The sequence below is a fragment of the Oculina patagonica genome, chromosome 2 (assembly GCF_052425735.1).
Source record: "Oculina patagonica isolate OP01 chromosome 2, crgOcupat, whole genome shotgun sequence".
NCBI classification, from domain to species: Eukaryota; Metazoa; Cnidaria; class Anthozoa; order Scleractinia; family Oculinidae; genus Oculina; species Oculina patagonica.
The window spans coordinates 11,188,029-11,209,867 of NC_135759.1; the positions used below are offsets into that span (position 1 = coordinate 11,188,029).

Below are 21,839 nucleotides of genomic sequence, written 5' to 3' on the forward strand. Positions count from 1 at the left end.
ATTAATGTACATTCGTTCGTTTAACGCACATTCGAGGCTTCTATTTTCTCACCTTTACTATTCGTCTGCGACTTGGTGCGGGTTTTAACTCCGGTCAGATCAAACTGAGCCATTTCAGCGGACACTATTTCTATTCCCTGATCATCTCCTCCCTTCCAACGGTAATCTACATCTGCTGTTGTGTACGCATCTGCCATTTAAAAGAAACACGTAAAATTATTATAACAATAACTTTCCCGACTAGAGGAACTTTAAAAACAACAGTGTGTTTTCGTCGAGGTCGTATGGGCTGATTACTTCAGTTATTTTATGTTCTTTTGTGCTAGTTTTTTTAACATATTATATCCAATGGCAACTATCAGCCAACAGACTTGAGACATTAAACACTCTGTTGTCTTTCCCCTGTTAGCAATAGGACGGGGTACATAACTGGGATAGTCAAAGAAACAAAACAAAGATTGTTTAGAGCTTCGTTATTTTTTCGAACAGGTCAAGAGCTTGTTGCTTAGTGGATGTTGAATTGTGTAACGTCAGCTACTTGAAGAAAAGGCAATCAGAGAATAGATAAAAGGCTTGCTATTTTATGTCATGATGGTATTCATCTCTTCACGGTTATCATCATGTTTCTAATTATGGCCATATTCGAATTTGAAATACTAGTAAACTCTTCTGTTTTGAATACATACAGCTTTCTATGATAAGGGGACAGTACTGCGTGTCCATTGGGTAAAGACGCAAATCCATGTCACACTGGGCTGTTAAAGTGATTCTGTAAAACAAAAAGTATAAATATGACTATAAGTGTGTAAATAAAATGTCTGATAAAGTAAGTGACATACATTGTGTCAGTGAACAACGGATGGAACATTGGTACGACATCAGTTTTCATTCCCCTTTTGCTATCAGCATTTTGGTGTTATTATTTGTTCCTATTATATCAGGTTTCCTAAATTTTGTGTACTGTTGGGTTCCAGTTGCAAGATAACACAAGGTACTAGGTTGAGAATAGTAGAAAAGGCATTAAGTTGCAAGTTGATAAATTAATGAATCTGAATAAATCGAAAGGTTATATTATGTATTACCTAGTGCTGTAATAGATCTCTCCGTCAGGCGATATTTTTACTCTCATGTTTTCCCGGGTCACATGATGATATTTAGCATCCTTCACATTCCAAAAATATGTATCTGGAGTCCAAAACAGTTTAGTCGGATCGGCGGCCATATTGAAGGGTGTACTGTAGTTGTTCTTAAACCTTGGATCGTGCCACCACTGTCGCATAAAAATATCCATCGAGTATTCCTTTAAGAGAACAAAAGTATACTTCACCTCTAAACCCACACTCAAAACCCAACTACAAGATGACTTAAATTTTATTACATGACTGTGTTTTCAATTTCAGATTCTTAGAGTTATTCCTAAAACTAAAGGAGTTTGATGTTTTTACGTAAATCAAAAGGCAGAAATAAGAAAATATTATTTACATTTGGTACCACTGCCTTGGCATTATTTGACTAAAAAGCATCAGCATTCCTGAAGCCAGGACGTACAAAATCTTTGGAAGAATTTAGTTTCAAAAAAGACATTTTTAAGCTGCGTTGTTTTGATACGAGAACTTAAATGACTGATATTAATGTGGTGAATAATCATTTTTCGATACTCTAGTGTTGCTCAAGGTGTTAGAACATAGCGAAAAGTAATATAGGGCTGACGTATTGTGGAACATTCATCAAATTTCACTTGAACATTGTACAATTCAAACATTGCTTGGAAAATAAATGCCGCTACATGTCCCTTTTGAAATTTCAACGCTTAGAAAGGCACTTAATGACTTAAGCCGGGTACAAATATAATGCTTAAAATATCTAGAACAGTTGTTTCCTTTATTCAACCTTTGATTAAGAAGGTAAACGTATTTTAAGAAATAATTAGACTACTCGTCCCAATTTTCTTTGAAATGTAGTCTATTTGTACGTACTAAACTCTGGCTCGTAGTCAAATTGTTAAATAGAAAACAATTAGCGAACCAATCAGATTCAGAGATTTTCTATAGAACAAGACTGAGTATCTACTCGTGTTATTTAATGGACGTACCATATTAGCTTCCTTGATTTCTCCAAAGGAGATGACTTTAAACTCTATTTTGACGATGACTGGCGGACCACCGGCGTTTGGCCTGACTTTCCTGTCATAACCTGTTAGACTCCGGTTTATTACGCGTGATAGGTTGTAAGCTTGAGTCATGCTTTTTCTCATTTCGTCGGAAAGGCTAAAATCAAAGTGCAAAAGTATCAGGTTGTAACATGGGAATTTTTGGTAGGGGATATATATGTGTTCAAACTGACGTACTTAACTTGCAGTTGTTAGCCACATGAATCAAAGACTCGAAATTTTAATGGCAAGGAATCGATTGTAATAATTACTAAAATAAATAAATTACATTTATTCATACGTGGAAGTATTTAACTCTAAAAGTTTGTGGGGCCGTGATTTCCTGATCGAATGGAAGTTTTATGAAGGGTGCAAACCAGAGAACCCGGAGAAAAATCCTCAGAACAAAGACGAGAACAAACTCAACCCACATACGACATATGCACCCGGGCCACATTGGTGGGAGGTGAGCGTTCTCAGCCCTTTAGTTTCAGACTAAATTTAAGCAATTAAAATTGTTTTTATAACCCACCAGAATCCACTATTTAAATTTGAGGTTTTGCTCGATTTCTGGTTAAAAAGGCGGCATACCAGTATTTTGCGATGCTATTTCGTGAAAATTTTTTAAAGAAGTGAATTATACCAATGAAATATTAAAAGTAAATTAGAACCATTCCAGAAGTTGAATAATATATTTTTTAAATATAGTTTGCTCGTCGTAAGAAAATTCCGCCAAGCAAAGGAAATTCTGTGGCTTTACAATAATTATGCTCGGATGTTGAGATGACAACTCGCGAATTTTTAACAGAAAACATAAGAAAACCGTGACAATCTCCTTTAAATGCTTAAGGGATATTACAATGTTAGTAATGTTAAAATTATTATTTGTTTTACTTACTCTTCACCAAGCCCACAAGCGAAAAGACTGAAGAATGCCACGAAGGCTGCTGCTATCCGACGGTGAAACTTCATAATCCCAACAATGGTTCTGCTAACAAAAGAACCAATTAGCAAAGGAAAGCTTATTCTGCTCAAAGAAACGTATCATTAGGTTTGATATGCTAAAAAAATCGCATTCGGATATTGAGTGGTTGAAGTGTTTTTGAAAAATAGAATGCCAAGTAAGATGAAACAGCTTCCAGAATTTCTCAGCAACTGGAGCAGATTACAGTATTCTTCTTGCGTTCTAAGCTTCCTTATGGACGAAGTAAGACTCCATTTTATGAAGGTGCAGAATCCGAGCAATTGTATTGTCCCAAAGTCATTTCAACCGCGTTTTATAAAAAAGTAATATTCTACTTAAGCTGCAGCTTTTTTGGTTTACATAGAATACTCCAAATATTCTTTATGTGGATAATTAATTGAATAATTAGTTGTAAGTACTTACACAGTTGATTGCGACGAAGAAATTAGTCAAAAATCGGAATTGAATAAAAACAGGTATTCTTTTCCATGTTCCAGTTGCCAAGTTTTGAATGTATATTAGCACAAACAAATTTTTCAAAGATTTTACCGTATTAACCGCAGTTGCCAATTACGAAGGGGGGATATATGCCCCGCAGATAAGTTTACAAATATCGGTATTTATCCTGATACAATCACCTGCTATTAACCTGCAGTGCTGTTGGGGTTTCTCTGAGGCATTCACAAAAGAATCTTTTATTTTCATTAACACCTCTATTGGCAATTTTTCTATGTGTTTGCAAAGATAGTGCTCTTATCTGCGTTTGGAGGATGGGCTCGTAACACGATTTATTTTGATTTTGTTATCTTTGCTTTGCTCACCGCAATATTTGCTGAGTTGATGAAACACCGCAGTTATTTTATGAGTGGTAAAGCGGGATATCAACTGTGGCAACGAGCCCAAGTGTGCGTTGCATAAAAAAACAACCTTTTCAACATATTCGTACGAAGTATAGTACAGCACAGTGCGTTTACAGTCCTATATGCTCTTTTCGTTTTAAATCTACTCCAACGCGAACACTAAACAATACTTTCTGGTATGGTTATTCGCAATTTTATCCAGCAACTAGTTTTTTAGTGTTCAACGTAGATGCAGCTTGCATTGTAGACGTTCCTTGGCGCAATTACATTAAAAGCTACTGGTACAAATGCCAGAGCGACTATTTTAGGGGATGTTCGCAATGAAATCTAGAATACCAATACTGTGTACTGCTTTTGTACAACGCATCGTTTCTACAAGTGTTTTGATTATTTTCAAAACGAAAACAAGCCTGTTGGACATTCATTTATTCGTGCTAAAGGTATCGCAAAATTGAACTTCAGATAGCTGACATCGATTTTGATCTAAAAATGTAGCAGAAATGTTTACTTTCGAATTCAAAATGCTTCTGAATCAATTTAATTCGAAAGATATGTGGGGTTGACGCGAAGAAACGTCCCGCTTGGTATTCTAAAGCGCTTTGCTGCATTGATTATCTTTTCATATTTTCTAGTTTAAAAACATTGAAGTTTGAACTTCCATTGACTGCCATAAATTAGATAGGGCTGTCTCTATGTTACATTAAACTCAATACGAAAATAATTAGACGACATAAATTCAGTAAAAGAATATATTTATGAGTGTTCTCATTTATGCAAATCACAACTGCTAGCGAGTCTCTACATACGGCCAACACAAAATTAAAAACTAAACATATACTTCTCTTCAATATTATCACCGTAAAGGATAATTTCATTTTGTTCGATATGATAGAAGAATTGTTATTCATCAAAATATAAATACACCGATCTTGTGGATAAGTATTTTCCCCATCCTCAATCCCAACAGCGTTAAACGTTCGGTTCAATTTTTGATATGAATGCACGAGAATTCATCTTGTAAGCCGAAAACAAGATAAACGCGATAAAGACATTCCAGACCACTGCAAATGAAACATTTTCTCATATACTTGCACTGCTGAACCGAAGGTTGAAAAAGGTGCCTTCGTATTTTCTTGATCGGGCAATAAATAAGAACGTAAACACCATCTTCCTATGAAATGCGGTTTTGGATTAAGCATGAGCCATAGTGCATATAATGTGTGCCTTCTGTTTTCAAACTGTGAAGGCTGTTGCGTGTGTGTGCCAACTTACATTAGTTTCATAAACACCAGAAAATAGCTAGGTCAGTGGCAGATATTTAAATTTTATCCCTTGTTGAAGTTTCTAGTTTATCGCCGATTTCATGGCTGTGATTCATGATTAAAAGCTGGAATAAATGGCTGCTTTACGTTTAAAGTTAATGACGCCTCGTTGTTTCATTTTACAAGGAAGACTCACAAGACAATGATGACGCTAATTTACGCCACGGATTAATGGAAAAATATATCGTCTATTTCGACGCAAAGAAAGTGTTATTTATTGTATTGATTGCGAAGAACCCAACACCGCCAGCTTGTCATGAATAACAAAATATTTCATCTTCTTTTAGAATTCTATATCGGTTCACTGGAAGACATCTCTTAGAAAACGGATTTTAGTCAGAAAGTAACTGATATAAAATTCACCGTTACATTACATAGAATGTGTCATAGTTTAGACGTTATGTACACAAGACATATCAAAGCCTGGAAAATGTAACGAACCAAATAAGAATTATATTACTTAAACGTTTACCTCGCTTTTATCCTTCTACAGATTTATGTCAACAAACTGTTTGATCTTATCCCACTTGTGTCTGTGTGTTTTCAAGATCTTTCCAATCCACCTCGATGTGACTGAATTATTTCATTTTTACCCGAGTTACATTCTGCAAATTCTGTTTGTTGATATATCATACAGAACACTAATAGCGAACTGGAAGCATCGATAGCGCCTTCTCGGGAAATTTATAAATAATTTATGTGAAAACAATCACAGACTCCAGCGACATATTACAAACACCCTTTCAGCTGCGTTAGAACACAACAGATTTAATGAAACGAGAATTAAAACTGCTAACTTGAAGAAAGATGTCACTATTATCTATTGAGATGATTTTCGCAGTAATTTAAAAATAACTGAGCATTATGTATTAAAAAAACTTACCGATAGTGTAAAGTAAATTACATGTCAGTAAACCGACCTTGGCGTTTCACGTTTGATACTGCTAACGAAAGTTTTTTTCTTCTGGTTGCTTGCAGGCAATCATCGGTTATTCTTCCTAAAATTCTAGGCGTTGAAGAGGAGCAATTTGGTTTTTAATTTTAAGATAAACTACAAACGACTCAGTACCCCATGGCGCAAGGCTAAGTCTCCCATTGTACCCGGCACGAAAATGTCTCACAATTACATGCAAATGTCTCCGTATCGGAGATGCGAGCGCTGCGTATTAACGATCTACTAGCCTAAGGTTTTCTCCGCACCTGAATAATTCTAAATTCCAATATTACTAACATTCAAGAAATATTTTTGCATGGGTTCTTTTTGGGAACACCATATAATTTTGAAAGCAAAAATTTAATTGGTGGATGCCCCATTGTTAGAGCACATTTCGGGTGTCATGGGTTTCCCATGTTTCTCCATGTCTTAATTTGCCAAAAATAAGAACAAAATGTGCTACAGCCAAAGGAAAACAAATAAGTTGCGTTGCTCCGTAATAGTCTTTAATGATTGGAGTTATCAGGATAGTGAATTGAGCTGGCATTCTTGAAAATTGCCAAAATACTTTTATCATGTACTCAAAGGGAATGCCGGGAAGAATGAAATGTTCTTGCCATTTTCTCTTTCTCTTAAGTTTAAATCCAACCTAGAGGCATTAGTTTGTCAATGACGTTTTTGTTCACACCTTCTTTGTAGCCTCTACTTTTCAATAAAATGTACTGAACTCGAAATTTTGTCTCAGAGCACAGGTGCGGTGACTACTTCATAGTTAACAAAGCTGAATAATATTAAACCACAAAATGCATCCAAAAGGCCCCCTTTTGGAAATTAAAAATGAACTCCTTTCTTTTTTGAGCAAAAACGTAATTTTGCAGGACCGAAGAATAATAATTAAACTGAAGTTGAAGCGAATTGTTTTTTGCAATGTTTTTCATCGTTGCGGTTGATGATGGGTGAATGAAAATACACTAAAACAATAAACGAATGATGATGAATAATAGTCACTACACAATCATAAAAGTAATAATTATGTCAACAACTCCCTGTATTTCTTATTCTTCAGAGATAATTAGCATTTAAGGCGTGGATCTTCGTTTGAGGCATATCTGGGTTTGACAGCAGAATCTTTATTATGACAAATAAATGAAGCACACGAATGACATAATATATTTATGGTTCCAGTTTGGTAAGATTGAAGAATAACCAGTAGTGATGTGGGATTTTAATTTTCTAAACAAAAGAGTATTTTTCCAGTCCTATTCTCTATTAACATCCACACTCGCTAACTTCGAAAACGCTATGTCGCTTAAAAACCACTTCAACATGGCGTGTTGGCATGCTTGTAAGGGTAACTTGGTTTTTATACAATTCTTAATATTGGTGTTCTAGATTTTTCGACCCATTGGTGGAAACCAAACTTCCAATTTTACTTTAATTAATTTTTATTATAGAGCTAGTTCATGCACTGAAGACAATTAACAAACTACAAGTAAGGCAGGATTCCTTAAGTCAAATCAGCAACTTTAACCTCGGCACCATAGATAGATGAAAAGCCACTAGAAAATAAATTTTATGTGCTACTTTAGTTATCGTCTGAATTATAAAGCCTGTCACAGATAAGGATATTATTATCTTACCTAAGAAATAGCGCTTTCCAGAAATGTCAATTTCAACTCTATTTTTAGAAAAAGTTGAATCTGAGTTATCTGCAAATAACTTTGTATCGTTAAAATTTGATAATTAAGTTTAAAAAGCTCTCAGTTCCTTATGTAACGGCTTCAAATTCATGATTTTAGTTCATTACCTGATCTGAGAATATCCAGCCACTCAATATTGATGACCGTGTGTCGACCAACACGAGTTACATTTTATTAAAGAAAGACAAAGAATACAAGCTTAGTCAGAATAATTATTCAATTACCCCATGTTATGTGTTTTGACGATTAGAAACCTTTATTAAATTGACGCCCTTGTCACGGTATTGAAAGAATTTCTTTTGTTTTAAAAAATATAGTACCTAAGTAATGATTTGATGAAGTATTCTGTTTATGAAGGGAAGGAGATTACCAAAAATGCCTGAAAAAAGAATTTCTGTGATGTCGATTTGTATAAACGTGTAACCACGGTCTCGTTTGTTTTCAGCGTATCTGATTGAGGGTTACATCGAAAGCATTATCTGATAACTGTGTGGGCATAATTTGTCGATCAAGTTCAAACATTTTATCTCCAAAGGTGTATAATTTAATAACTCTTTTCATTGACTTTGACCCTGAAGAGAACTCCTTAAACTACTGGCAAGACCGAACTAACCTAAACCAATCAAAGTAATACGTTCGATTTTTGTTATATATCACAGCATTAACGGATTTCTTTGTTCAGATATAAAGCTGCTGAATCTCCAATTATCGTTTTTGTATTTGTTTTTGTTATAATAGAATGCCTTTAGATCCGCAGCAAGATGCTCGCGTCCTTTGGCCGATTAAAAGCCTCTAAATTTAGGTCTCTTGCTGTGTGTCAAATTAAGGTACAACACCCTATGCAATATTAAAGAGAACTGAACACGCTCTAAGTTTTTGAGGATATAACGTTCAGACCGTCATAACGTAAGTATGATTTGATGAAATATTCCTTTCCCGTAAATATTCGTTAGGCAAATCTAGCAATGAAACAAAAACAAATTAAGACCTCTAAGTGGCGTTGGCATTTCTTAATCGTCGGGGGTCTAACAACACACGCAATTTATCTCTATACTTACATTTTATAATTTACAAAGGTTTTCATAAATTGTGTAGGTGCATAAAATTGACCTGAAGCGCTGATATCAAACAAAAGAAATAAATACTCTTTAGGAAGGTATGAAATTCGTGACATAATCTGTTCCAGAAAATCCTTCATTAACTAATAAAAGCGGCGAATTTTTCCAAACAATGTATTTACATCGATCGGTACTTTCTGAATTGATATAAAAAGACAGGTGGCCTGATCTCAAAGTTTTTGTTTCAATCGTTCTGTTTTTAAACTGCAAGATCTCAAAGCGGATAATTTGAGGAATAATAATGAATATAGATACAAAACATTCTGTAATAATCAACATGATTTGTTGTGTTCTAGTGTCAGCGTGAGTCAGTGCTCTAAAGCCTTGAACAAGCCGAGTTCTTGTTTTTTCTTTCTACACTATTGTTTTAAAACACCCTTTGTATCAGGAGAGAAAACGTTACCCAAGGTATGTGTCCTTTGGTTGTAAAGGGGACAAAAGCTCAAAAACTAGCCTATCTCTTCATGGTCTTCTTTGACCCTCGTTGGTATATTTTTTCTTCAGTCACTTCAATCCTGTTGAATCTGATACACAGACCAAACATAAAGCGTGCGGAATTAAGGTATTACCTATTTTTTCGTTTAATATTTGTTCTAGTAATTAAATTTTTGAATTCACGGAAGTCACACCGAGCATGGTGTTTAATAACATGGTATTTAACAGCTACTTTACATGTAGATCGTTATTTTCCATTTTATCAAGAAGCTATTTTGCTTTAACCTTGAGAAAATGTTGGCAGATATTTGCGCTGAAGTAAAAATGGAAAAAAAAAATTATGTCGCTGTTACGACATGGCAAAATAACACGATCATAATAATTACTTAACATGAATTTCTTTGGCGTCCGAAGTGAACCTAGTTTTGGTAAAACTAAATGAAATCATTTATTTAGTGGAAATGAGTGCTTTATGTTTTAGTTTAAAGGTTCAAGTCTCAAGGTGTATTTGCCAGGAGACATTTTTGGAAATAATAAATATTTAGCCGACCGTTCTTGAGCACAATAAACTTTTTCTAGATCAATGTAAAACGATTAAAGTTTGAAGTTTTACACACAAACTTTGAAAATTACCATAGAAAACATCGTGAATCTCTAACTTGGGTAAATCTCTTTAACAGTCAATAAAATGTTCGTTTATATCTATTATGAGACAATGAAGTTTTATGTGTGATTATTTCACACAGAAATTGGCAAAATGAATGTTTAGCAACACCATTTTGAATGATGACTGATCGAATTTTAGAACAAAACATACACACATAAAGCGAGTTGCAACTTGTGACCTTTCAAAGGTAATCTTGCTCGATTAAGGTGGATTAAGGTGGATTCCCTTTTTCTTACACAACACAGCGGATTTTAAACCACCAGTAAAACCCACAAACACAATAATAAAAATTGTGTAATAATATGAACAGTATATACAATGTTCTTATTATGAATCACGGTTACCCCAAAACTACTTTTTCTCAAGAACACGAAATCAGTGAACATCATCCACGCCCACTCGCAATAATTTGCTTTATTTTATAGAAAAGAATAATGAATGAGGCGTTGCCGAGTTTCGTTCAAAACGGCGGTCGAGTAGCTCAGTTCACTGTTAGGCAGAAATTTGACATGATCTAACCACACAAAAAATATAAAATTGAAATATTCATTTCTTAATATTACTTCAGAAATTTGTGAGGTTCTTAATCTTATAATTTAAATATGGGATTTTCTTCAAGTTATTCACGTTACATTCCTGAGCTTTTAAATAACCTTTACCTAAAAAAAGTTAGATGCAAGTAGAAACGGGCGAAAAAAGATTACTAAAACAGGTTTTTGATTTTACGTAACGTAACCAGAAGAATATTATTACAGAAACAAGATTTTATGTTCCAAATAGTATCTGTCAAATATGTACACTACATACGTATCATAAATAAAACATTCCAGTCCGTCCTGCAGAGTGCTCTTTACCAGTACTACTGAAGAGAGTCTATTTTTTTTAAATGCCTGTGGAGAATCAACTGTTTCTTCCCACAAGTACCGTTTGCTAAATCAATGAACACGAAATAACATAACTGAAATATTATTTTCTTATATTTTATATTAAAAAAAAACACTTTTTAGATTTATGGTGATTTATCCAAACGAAATAAGTATAGGTGATGGAGTTGAACGAAAATGCAAATATTCTCGGTGAGCGGAATGTTGATTGGTTTTGGGGACACGGCGCTGCAAGTACCAAGAAGGAACTCGTGCTGATTTCCTAAACCAAACTTAGAGCCTTACTTAAAAGGTTTGCATTGGCTTTTAATCAGCGTTACATGTAATTGTAATGTATCAAAGATAAAATTAGTTCCAAAATATTACAATAAGAACTAATAAAAGTTTTATAGGCAGGTAGTGAGGATTTTAATCACGTAATAAACTTGTAACAATATATCTTTATGATGTTTTAATTTCCTGACGGATGCGTGTTTTACATTGTCTTTTTTTTATTAAACTGTCAGTGTGACATTATAATTTTGAAATAAAAAAAAAATCGCAGTGCAAGCCTATTTTGCACTTTTTCGACCGCAGACAGTCTGTTATTTTTCTGTGGCAAATGTGGCCTGTTTATCGCTCTTCACCTTTAGCTATTGCATTTTTATCTTCGCGTTATCTAGATAGACATTAATGATTGGCCATGTTGTTTCCAGCTAGCATTGGATTCTTAACAATGTGAACCTATGAAAACGAGAATTACAAAGAGATTTTATCATCGATCTTATGGAAACTTGCTCTGTGCTTGAAATAACTGTGGGCGTTTGTAATAACAAATCGCACTAGGTAAGATGTTTTAGTTTCTTACCAACTCAGCCAAATGTATTGAAAACGATAACATTAATAGGGTCAACTAAATAAGAATAACGACAGTGTAAGTGTTATAACACAATATTTGCTCCATGCTTAAAAGTGACGAAACGACGACGCTTCCTGAATACGGTTTTTACGAAGGTAGAATAAAACGCATGGGAATGTGGAAATATGAACATTTCTGAATAATTTTCGTTCAATTGTCGACAAAATTTCAAACTGTATTTCCAATTTCTTATAGTTCTCAAAAACGTTTATTCACCGCTCACAATGAATTGAAATGAGGGAAATAGGCGAGATTTTCGACGGATGTTGTTGAAAACAAAAAAAGGTCGATGAAGAAAGGAGAGATAAATTTGCAACATGCTAACAAAGATATTACTTACTCAGTGGTATAAGTGAAACAGGTGTTACTTATCCCAAATGCTGAAATGTAAACTGAAATGTTTGCAAAGCCAAAACCTTGCCGAATGAAGGTTTCTAAGATGTCATGTTACATGTAATTCTAAATATTTTCTTAAGGCTGTAGCCAGCTAAAAGTTTGTTATTTTGATTACTGTGGCCATAGATTCCAAACTGGGACCACAAGACCGCAACTTCAATTAGTGGAAAAAGTGTATTTTGACATACAACATATTGACCAATCAGAGTTTACGCTGCCTCTTACAAAGGACTGTAAGAAATAGCGAATAAATATTCAGAAGAAAAGCGTCATGCTTGTGAAATGGTCAAAGAAATAACTGCATCTTGCCCCTCTGAAATTCATTCAAGAAGGGGAGATTTTGTGTTGTTTTTAATTTGTGTTGTTATGTGGCTTCATCGCTATGCGTCATAACTTGATGGTTGCATAGAGTCAAAATCATGCTTGCATTGTTAACACCTATCACACCAACTGTGACAGTTGTAGGGCTTACATTTCCCCCATTCAACCCACTTGTATCATGACGTATACATTTTAATATTCTTGCTGTGTTTTCTTTGTGCCAGCAGGAAATCGCCTTGTTGGCATTCTCCAGTTAAGATACTCCGCATGCCGTCTTGTTTGGTGGTTTAGTTAATTTTAATGCACACGTCTTCGCAATCCACCCTAAAACAATGATTTATTTAATCTGGAAATATTCTTGTGAAAAGCGACTTTTACGCTTATTTTACACTTAAATGAGTTACCTAGTGAAAACGACATGTTCGAAAAGAGTAGGTCAGAATCTTTTCTTATATAATCCCTTAAAACTAAACCTGTATCATGATAGAGTATAAATTCATTACCTTTAGGTGCGATGCATGTCGAAATGTTATGACTCGTTGTTTGGGCGTTTATCCTGATTGGACTCCTATAATTTTAGAAAAGAAAAGATGTAGTTGCAAATTCTGTTTCCCTGTTACATAACAATCACTTCATGGAGAGTTTTAACACTTAAACTGTAGAATTAATGTTTTGTTTGTCATTTATGTAAGTAAAGAAAATTATTTTTTTACCAAGTAAGAATAAACTTTTTTAGTACCAACATTAATGAAAATAAGCCTTGTCAAGGCGTAAATACCTCTAATATTGATAAGTCGGTTCCCTCTAAGAATCTTCCACAACAACGTAGAGCCCTTAATTTATGCAAATTCTCCACCGCGAAAGTTCCGCCGCTGTCCAATTTGTATAATTAACGGACTATTCGAATACTTAAAGTTTATGTGAACCTAACGCTTAGAGTGGTATGCGTGGTTGAACGATACAATGAGTTTACAGGGTAATGATTTCAAATCCTTAAAGGTGTTAGCCGACGCTACATGTTTCTAAAAAGAGCTTTAAACAAAGAAATCAGCAGCCGCATATAAAACTCCACTGCATTGGTAAGTGGTTGCGATATTTTTTGTGTAATTTTTAAAAGGTTTATGCTGCTATCTGTTTTAAGAGGATAACATTTTGTGCCAAAAAGAGTTAGATATAGGTCAGTCGCAAAGTTGTGTGAAATAATGAAGATTATAATCTGTGGAACGTATAAAGTTTTATGAGATGGCTCTAATCAGCTTCACAATCGACTAAAGTAAACAAGATAACATATATCTTTTATTTTTGGCGGATTAATTCACTCTTAAAAATGAAAGGAATAAGAATAACCAACGCTTAGTTTATTTCAATAATTGCTGATCCAAACAGGACGACAGTGACGAATATCCTTGTAGTAATATCTAGTTAGTACCGCTGTATCGAAAATACATTCGCATGATTAATATTTTACAACAATTCAAGAGGCTTAAAAAGGAAGCCACTCATGCAGTGATGTTACAGGTGCTTAAATAACAGTAGGTATATCTCTATGCAGATCTTAGTGCAGCTCTTTCTTTTGGCATTTGATAGATCTGCTATTACAGCCTAGAGGCCGCCTTTACAAATATGCAGTTTATAGTTTAGTTAGCACGTTGCAGCGATCAAGTACTCACAAAAATCAAATTCTAAGCTGAAGCTTTTCAGACGCAATTTCTTTGAAATGATTTGTGTTTGTACTAATTTAGCTCGTTATTAATAATTCACGTTTTGGCACGGATTTGGCTCAGTTGCATTGCAAACCAGTTAACAAGAGGAATCAAACGACAGAAAAAAATCAATTTTTACAAACCATTCTCAATGGTTTCATTTTGCCAAATATCTCCCGGTCTGTCATTGAGTTTTGAGAAGAATTCCACAGGGTTTCCGGTTTCACCAGCGAAGAGAAGTGCTCGGTTTTTCTGTAACAAACAACGTGAAGTAATATAATTAGTTCACTTTAATCATAGTCTGAAGGAAATGTGAATGTAAGAGTCACTGTGTTTGGTCTAGCTGCCACATTGTGGAATAGTTTTCAATACCAGAATTTTCTTCGAATAACCAGTGACATTTATTTGAAGAATGGGTGAATTTAATGACACAGGTAACACAAAGTACACAACAGTGCGTGCGTCAAAACAACTTTTAAGAATACTGGTTTAATCTTATTCGCTGTTGGTATCTTGTCTGTATTCAAATTCTTTAAAAGTTACTTAATAATTCCCAAACGAAGCCTGTTCTACTCTTAGCAATTCGAAGCTTTAAGAGTAACCAGATCTCGGTTTATTTCATTTTTCGTTTATGGCAATTGTTGCCACGAAATGAAATATTGACATATCGATGATGCTACGTTAAAAATGCCACAGTAGAAATTGCTAAGAATTCAATTGTTTAGTAATGAAAAAACTCGCTAAAATATTTGTCGAAAATTATCTTGCATGGAGTTTCTAGACAGAGAGTGGATTGTTGTTTTTGTAGGGATTTAAATGACATTTGAAATGGTAACAGCAGAAAACGATGCTTCTCAAAGGGCTTATTAAAATGCGAGTGCTGCTAATGAATTAATCGTTTACAAAAGTGTACGTTTACGTGGTTACGTTTGTTTTGCTGTACTAGACCATTCCACTAAGACTGTGGTTGAAACCATAGACGTTACCGTTCACTGATAATTCATTCTTGTGGTAGACTGTCGCATTGTTTGTTACTCTTCAGGGGGTAGCTCTGAATTAAATACACGTGGACAGAAACCTCCAAGCGCAAAACGCAAAGAAAATTTTCAACAGTAGCTAATTAAGGAACTAAACTTGTGGACTGGTCTATGCCATCTTCTAAACCAGGTAAAACGACTCTCCACAATATATTTAATGGTTTTAGCTACTAGATATTTTGATGATTAATCAGCTATTACGCTATTACGCCTCCACTTGGAGTCTATTTCGCTCAAATTATCAAATACCGAAAAGAGAGAAATAGACGAATGATAATTGCAGCATGTTCATGTGCTTGTTTTCTCCTGAAACTTAACAAGTGACGTTAAATGTACAGCGTGGTATAGTTTGTTTGTTTGTTTATATTGGTCAGTTTTCTGGACATGGCGCACCTTCTTTCATATAAAATATCAGGCATGGGAAGATAACTCATTGTTTTTTATCAAGAAATCTCTGATTCCCTCTTGAAAAACGGAAGAAGCGAGTGAGTTATGACACTGCAATGCACATGGCCAATTACGGATGCCTCATCAGTGAATATGCTCCCAGTCAGATTTCCTTTAGTTAAACCAAGATAAGAAAGACGAGATCTTTCTATGGGAAAATTGCCATCAATGTGTTTTGTAATTCGCGGAGGTTTTAACCTTGGTATTCGATTAGTCATTCAGTCTAAGTACGGCACAAGCTCCAAATCCAAAGACTTGTTAACTAAAAAATCACATTGATGTAAGCAGTTTTAGTTTACTCAATAGTAGTATTATTGTACCAATTTTCTTTGAGTGGTTACCCAGACTTCAAAAAAGGAGGTGTAAACAAAACTGTGAAGTGGCTTAGTGAAACATATTCCAAGCTTCGAGAATTGAAGTAACTATTGTTAATTTCCAAAAAACTAATTTAATTCAATTCAATTCGCGTCGGTCAAGTTAAGCGAGCGTTGCGTTTGTAAGAGAACGTGTATTAATGAATAAAATAGTGCTCCACTGTAATTTCTCCAGACGTTACCTGGTGGAATCGTTACGGTAACCGCAGAAGTTTTGATATGTTACCTAATACCTCATAGAGGCCGATTCGCACTTGTGGGCAAGTTTTGAAATGTGCCGACATTTTTGAGTAAAATTGTCGCTACAGGTTGTCAGAGACATCTTGAAGAGAACAAAAGATGAAACTATAAGTAGAACAGCTTTGCAAAGGCTGCTGGCATCCTAGTAAATTTCTCCTCATTTCTTATGCATAGCAAAAACGTTAAATCGCCAAATTCTGGGTTTTCGGATGAACAAGTTTGTCTTTAAAGAGCATGATGTAGAGCATGCAGACATAACTTGCAACAATTACCACAGCAGATTCACGAAAACAACCGAAAACCATAAAACAACTCATTTTTTCTCGTTACATTTTTCGACAAAGGGACAATAAAATGTTGGTGGTGAAAACCTCGTTGCATTTGTTCTCGGTTCTTAAGCCCGCATAGAAAAACACAATGGCCGATCCACAACGCATTTGTTTTATTTGGAGTCACAACGGGCATGGGAATGCGGTTTGTCCTGCCTTTGGATGGGACGACTATCCCTTTGAAGTTTTGTTCGTTTTGAATAAAATTTGTTCCAATCTAAACAAGTTGTTTGTCTTTTTTTACAATTGTTTTCATTTGAAATGACAAAATGTGTCGCACGTGTGACGCGAACCAATCGTATGACAACTGCTTCCTCTTTGTTTTATATTTGTTGGACAAATTGTTTTCATCAAAAACGAAGTTCGCACTTGTGTTTTGCAACAACTGGCACACTTATGATGAAATCTACCAAATGTTTCCAAATTTGTCCAAAAGTGTGTATGGGTCCTTGGCTAACAAGTTTGAAAGTTTGTAGTAAAATAAGGCTTAAAATCACTCCAAGCATAACAGTTTATCGAGTGGAGCTGTCTAAATCTCCCAATATGTTACCACAACAACTAAACCTGTCAACCTTGCATTGTCTTGCAGCCTTTTGTTGATTTTGTAATCCTGGCCGCGTAAATACACAGTTAATTGAAATAAAACATAAGAATGTCAAAAATATTTAGGACAGTTTTCTTGAGCAAGCCAAAAGTCCACTTTAAAAATTGCCCTTGAATTTAAAAAGGAACCTTGAAAAAGGAGATATAGTTTCATGGTAAATTGCGAATTTTTACCGCTTATTTCATTTAATATTCATGGTGTACCGCGCAGGCTTTCTTGGCGCCTTAGTTGTTCAAAACAATAGCGGTGGTTGTAAAAGCAGTATTTTTTTTTCAAAATTCCTCATGTTAAAAAGAAATGACCCCTTATTTAGACTTCAAAGATATGACCACTGAGGACGAAAACTGATGAGCTGGTAACAACGTAACGTCTTGCAAATCACTGACTTCGTTTCCTGATTAGTGGATGCTTCTAATTATAATTTGATTGAATCCAAGAATATGCGGGGAGAAAAATATTTGCATAATACCGTAAACAGTACAAGGAAACCATTCTTATACCATTCTTATTTCTGGTAGATTTTAAAGCAATGTCGGAATACTAATTCCCAGTTAGGTATTAATTTTGCCTTTTTAAGGGGAAAATAATTTGCAAATCGATCTCTTCACATAAAATATGGAAACAAAATACGTTCACAAACAACCACTTTAAACTAAGGTAGTCTGATGTTTTTTTAACACTAGTCGTACAGTCCCTTCACTAGCATGATGTACGGCAACATCACGCACTGTGTGTGATAACAATTTATTTAACGTTTATGTTTTTATAAAGGAGTAATTTGCATTTCAGTGCAATCATTAATTTTGCCCAACTGTGAATGAACCACTGTCCGCAATAATCGAAACTAAGCTGAAAGTGAATAGATTTGTTTAGAAAAGCTTTTCAGTAAGTCCTGCGCATAATCTTTCTTTTAACACGCGTGATTTTTCTTTTAACAGGTTCTTGAAGCCAAGATTGCATCAATAAACATGAGGATTAGTTCAGGAATATTGGTGTCGATGATTCTAGTAAACATTATAAGAAGATCGGACGAAGCAGAAGAAGAAAAGTAAGTACTGTACATTTCGTGACATTTCTCGACATAATTTAAGCCAAGTTACTTGGTCTGTTCAAGTACATGTAGTAGCGCCGCAGGCATGCGGTAAGGAAAGAATCGGCTTATTGCTATCTTCCTCAACTCAAGCGCAACAGGGAATAAGATAGCCAAACTATATAATATCATCTCCTACCTTTGGAAGAAAATTATGTGAGGGTATATTTATCAGTATAAGCGAAAAGAATAACAGATTCCTTTTTATTTCTGACATATGTTTTTCTCTATACAAAGCGAGATCGCCCCTGTCTTGGGTAAATAATAATATTCTAATGACATGCTGTATTGATCTTTTTCACGCTGTTATGTTTCAAAAAATGCGTGATATTGAAGATTAAAACATCACTGATAACACAAAAATAAAACGGAAATAGTAAAATAAAATTCCATGACATTTATCAGAAAATAGAGAGGTTTCGGCAGTACGAAATTCCAGACCTGAAGCACCGGTCGCATGCAGGAAAAAAAGAAAAAATTTTATTTGCTATCATGCTCATCTCACAACAGGGGAGATAGACGACTTACAAGAAATTACCTTCACGTTAGCAAAGAGCGGCGAAGCATATAAGGCGATCACCTAGCTTGGATAAATGAGATGTATTTAAATTCTATCCTGTACCGCCGTTGTAAAAAGCTATGCTTATAAAACGTCCGTCGGGTATAAGCTAGTAGCGGTAAAATGACAAGAAATGGTATTAAGAACACAAAGGAAAATTCCAAATTATGTCTCAGTCCTTGTCTTAACGTTTTGGAGCAAATTGTAAGTCGCCGTTTACCAACTTCAAAATAATGAGAATCTGTTTGAATCTGATTTAAATCACGGCAGACGTTTAGTCTAAATGATATTATCATGACGTAATATTGGCTGACTTTTGATCTGTTTCTTCCAAAATATTATAACGGAGTTTTCAGAATTGGTGAATGTTTTGAACAAAGAGCTTATCATTCTTGAAAAAAAAAAGTGAAAAATCTTCGTGAATAGCTAGTTTTATATACCACTTTGTCAAAGCAAAGTAAATTAAGATTATTTATCTGTACTGTACTTTTGTTTTCTCTTAAAATAATGGAAAATTGTCACATCTGCACACAACGTTATATGACAGACGAAATGTAAACATTGATGGCCATACAATGAAGTTTGCCTGCAGCAATTATGATTTTTTTTCAGACTATTTAGCCAGCGCAACACAACATGCTGCAAATTTCTACGAAGCTCAAGAGCCAAGGCTGAAAAACACCATTGAATTACCGTGTTTCATAAGCTCGCGGTTGGGAGTAACACAGATTGCTCCTAAACCACTAACTTTTTATTGGGAGCTAACTTTGTGAAATTACTTTTTGCACAATATATAGATTATGCTTCTTTTTTACCACAGATCACTGACAGACTACAAGGAATCGATGGAAGAAGCTTTAAATCTCGCTCGGAAGATAAATGAAGCTTTAGATAAACATGACAAGAAGGTGCGACCGAACGCTGGAGGTGAGACGAAGAATATTGCCAGTAGTTAGCATAACTTAAAATTAACAGCTTTTACTTCTTGCAATGTTCTATTATCACTGCTATACACGATTGCTAAAGTTAAACAACTGATTTTAGACAAGACAAGAAAAGGCAATATGTTTATTATTATGACAAGAGAAATAAATAAAAATTGACGCCAAAAATGGAAACATTGGAGGTTTTAATAAAGCCGGGTTTACACGAGCAATTTTTATGTGACAACTTTTATTTGCTCGTGTAGATGAGAAAAATTGGTCAACTTTTATGTGACAAATATACTTTACCTTATACACGATATGAGATTTGACTGAGGCTTGGGTTAGTTTAACATACGAGGTAGTTGTTTTCTTTTCGAGAGCTTGGGGTGGGAGTGGGGGAAACAAACATTTCTACTTTATGTCACGATCCAAGCCTTTACGCGCTCCTTGCGCTCTGGGAAAGGAAACGACTCCAATGCTGACTAAGATAGTTTGTTTATTGAAGACTTAAGTGACTGATTCAGTGATGCTTGGCTCATGGCTCTATCATCCTCTTGATAGGTCCACCTGTTATGGTTGACGTGGAGTTCAAGATCATTTCAATTGGAGAAATTAAAGAGGCTAGCATGGTAAGGGACAAATCGATGCCGAGGACCTTCTTTTTTCAAAACAAACAAAACTTTGGTTTTTACTTCACAGGAATACACGATGGATATTTTCTTCCGCCAATGGTGGACTGATCCACGGCTGGCACATAATTCCAGCACGGATTTTAACATGGCAGGAGACGCGACTAAGATGATATGGACGCCAGACACATTTTTCTGGAATGTAAAAGCAGCAAAATATCACAGAGTGACGCGAGAAAACATGAGAATAAAAATACATGGCGATGGCAAGGTCTACTTCAGCACAAGGTAAATATCAAGATGTGTTTGCACTGATGAAGTAAGCTAAGGCCCGGACCAAACGTCGAACTTCACATGAAACGAACTAAACTGAGCGAATAAACTTGAAGTTCATGATAAGTTCGACGTTTGACTCAGTTGAGATCGTCCGACTGAATTAAGATCGACTAACACATTCCATCCGTCTGCTTCAGACGGATAGAACGTGTGAAGATCGACTGTGGGACAAACACCGATCTTCCCATGACACGAACTAAATAAATAAATCATAAAATTGTATTTTAATCGAATAAACAGGACTCCTCGATGATGATCAGTTTGTTTAATCTCAATAATGAACTCAACAAGTCCTAATACAATAAGATAGTAAACAATACAATAAGTTCCTTATTCTAATACACACAAATCATGATGGATGAATAAACTTACATAAAATAACGAGCAACGATGCAAAGGAACTTCACTGTTCGTATAACATGGCCGACACGTGATATGGTCAGCGGTAACACCTCTTGGAACTGGAGGTCAGCTGCGAACTCTTCATTAATGTATTTTTATTCGTTCTTGCTGCTCTGAATTTGGCTCGACGGTCGTTTCGACGAATTATGTTCCAAGTTGGACCCAATGGTCGAAGTTGGACCAAATCTGCGATTTAGCTCGTCTAATGTAAAGCTCGACGTTTGGCTGGGCCAAAGTGAATTTAATTTCTCGCGTTGTTTGAGTGAATTGTTTCTGACACGACAGTAGCATTTCCTTTTAAGTTGCATCCTATGGTGTACTGCAAGATGAAATAAGAGTTCAGTGCTAACGTTTATGTTTCCTTGTATTAAACGTAGGATTACATTTACTGCCCAGTGTGACATGGACCTTCGTATGTACCCAATGGACATTCAAGAATGTCCTTTAATCATCGAGAGCTGTGAGTACAATGTTTATACAAATACGACTGTTGAAATTGCTTATTTACTTATCTT

At 35.2% G+C, this 21,839-nt stretch overlaps 2 protein-coding genes across 11 annotated transcripts in view; one reads left to right on the forward strand and one right to left on the reverse strand.

The window, feature by feature from the left end:
- The window catches only part of LOC144639221 (gamma-aminobutyric acid receptor subunit beta-2-like), a 16,294-nt gene extending 3,076 nt beyond the window's left edge, over nucleotides 1–13,218 (reverse strand). The window contains exons 1-7 of one of the 6 annotated variants that reach the window (XM_078498528.1): nucleotides 13,152–13,180; nucleotides 8,037–8,100; nucleotides 3,048–3,137; nucleotides 2,093–2,267; nucleotides 1,083–1,300; nucleotides 687–769; nucleotides 53–190 (exon numbers count right to left, since the gene is read on the reverse strand). In XM_078498528.1, the coding sequence (XP_078354654.1) occupies nucleotides 53–190; nucleotides 687–769; nucleotides 1,083–1,300; nucleotides 2,093–2,267; nucleotides 3,048–3,121 (688 nt within the window). In that variant the 5' untranslated portion in view covers nucleotides 3,122–3,137; nucleotides 8,037–8,100; nucleotides 13,152–13,180. Of the gene's footprint in view, nucleotides 1–52; nucleotides 191–686; nucleotides 770–1,082; nucleotides 1,301–2,092; nucleotides 2,268–3,047; nucleotides 3,141–3,536; nucleotides 3,783–5,767; nucleotides 6,094–6,178; nucleotides 6,562–8,036; nucleotides 8,101–13,151 lie in introns of those variants that run through there. The other 5 variants (XM_078498536.1, XM_078498521.1, XM_078498506.1 and 2 more) reach the window with 5 other exon arrangements.
- The window catches only part of LOC144639255 (gamma-aminobutyric acid receptor subunit beta-3-like), a 20,890-nt gene continuing 7,861 nt past the window's right edge, over nucleotides 8,811–21,839 (forward strand). The window contains exons 1-8 of one of the 5 annotated variants that reach the window (XM_078498581.1): nucleotides 8,811–8,835; nucleotides 9,344–9,455; nucleotides 9,552–9,609; nucleotides 18,321–18,430; nucleotides 19,852–19,958; nucleotides 20,519–20,586; nucleotides 20,657–20,874; nucleotides 21,702–21,784. In XM_078498581.1, the coding sequence (XP_078354707.1) occupies nucleotides 18,351–18,430; nucleotides 19,852–19,958; nucleotides 20,519–20,586; nucleotides 20,657–20,874; nucleotides 21,702–21,784 (556 nt within the window). In that variant the 5' untranslated portion in view covers nucleotides 8,811–8,835; nucleotides 9,344–9,455; nucleotides 9,552–9,609; nucleotides 18,321–18,350. Of the gene's footprint in view, nucleotides 8,836–9,343; nucleotides 9,456–9,542; nucleotides 9,610–11,179; nucleotides 11,859–13,529; nucleotides 13,728–15,420; nucleotides 15,519–18,320; nucleotides 18,431–19,851; nucleotides 19,959–20,518; nucleotides 20,587–20,656; nucleotides 20,875–21,701; nucleotides 21,785–21,839 lie in introns of those variants that run through there. The other 4 variants (XM_078498584.1, XM_078498571.1, XM_078498556.1 and 1 more) reach the window with 4 other exon arrangements.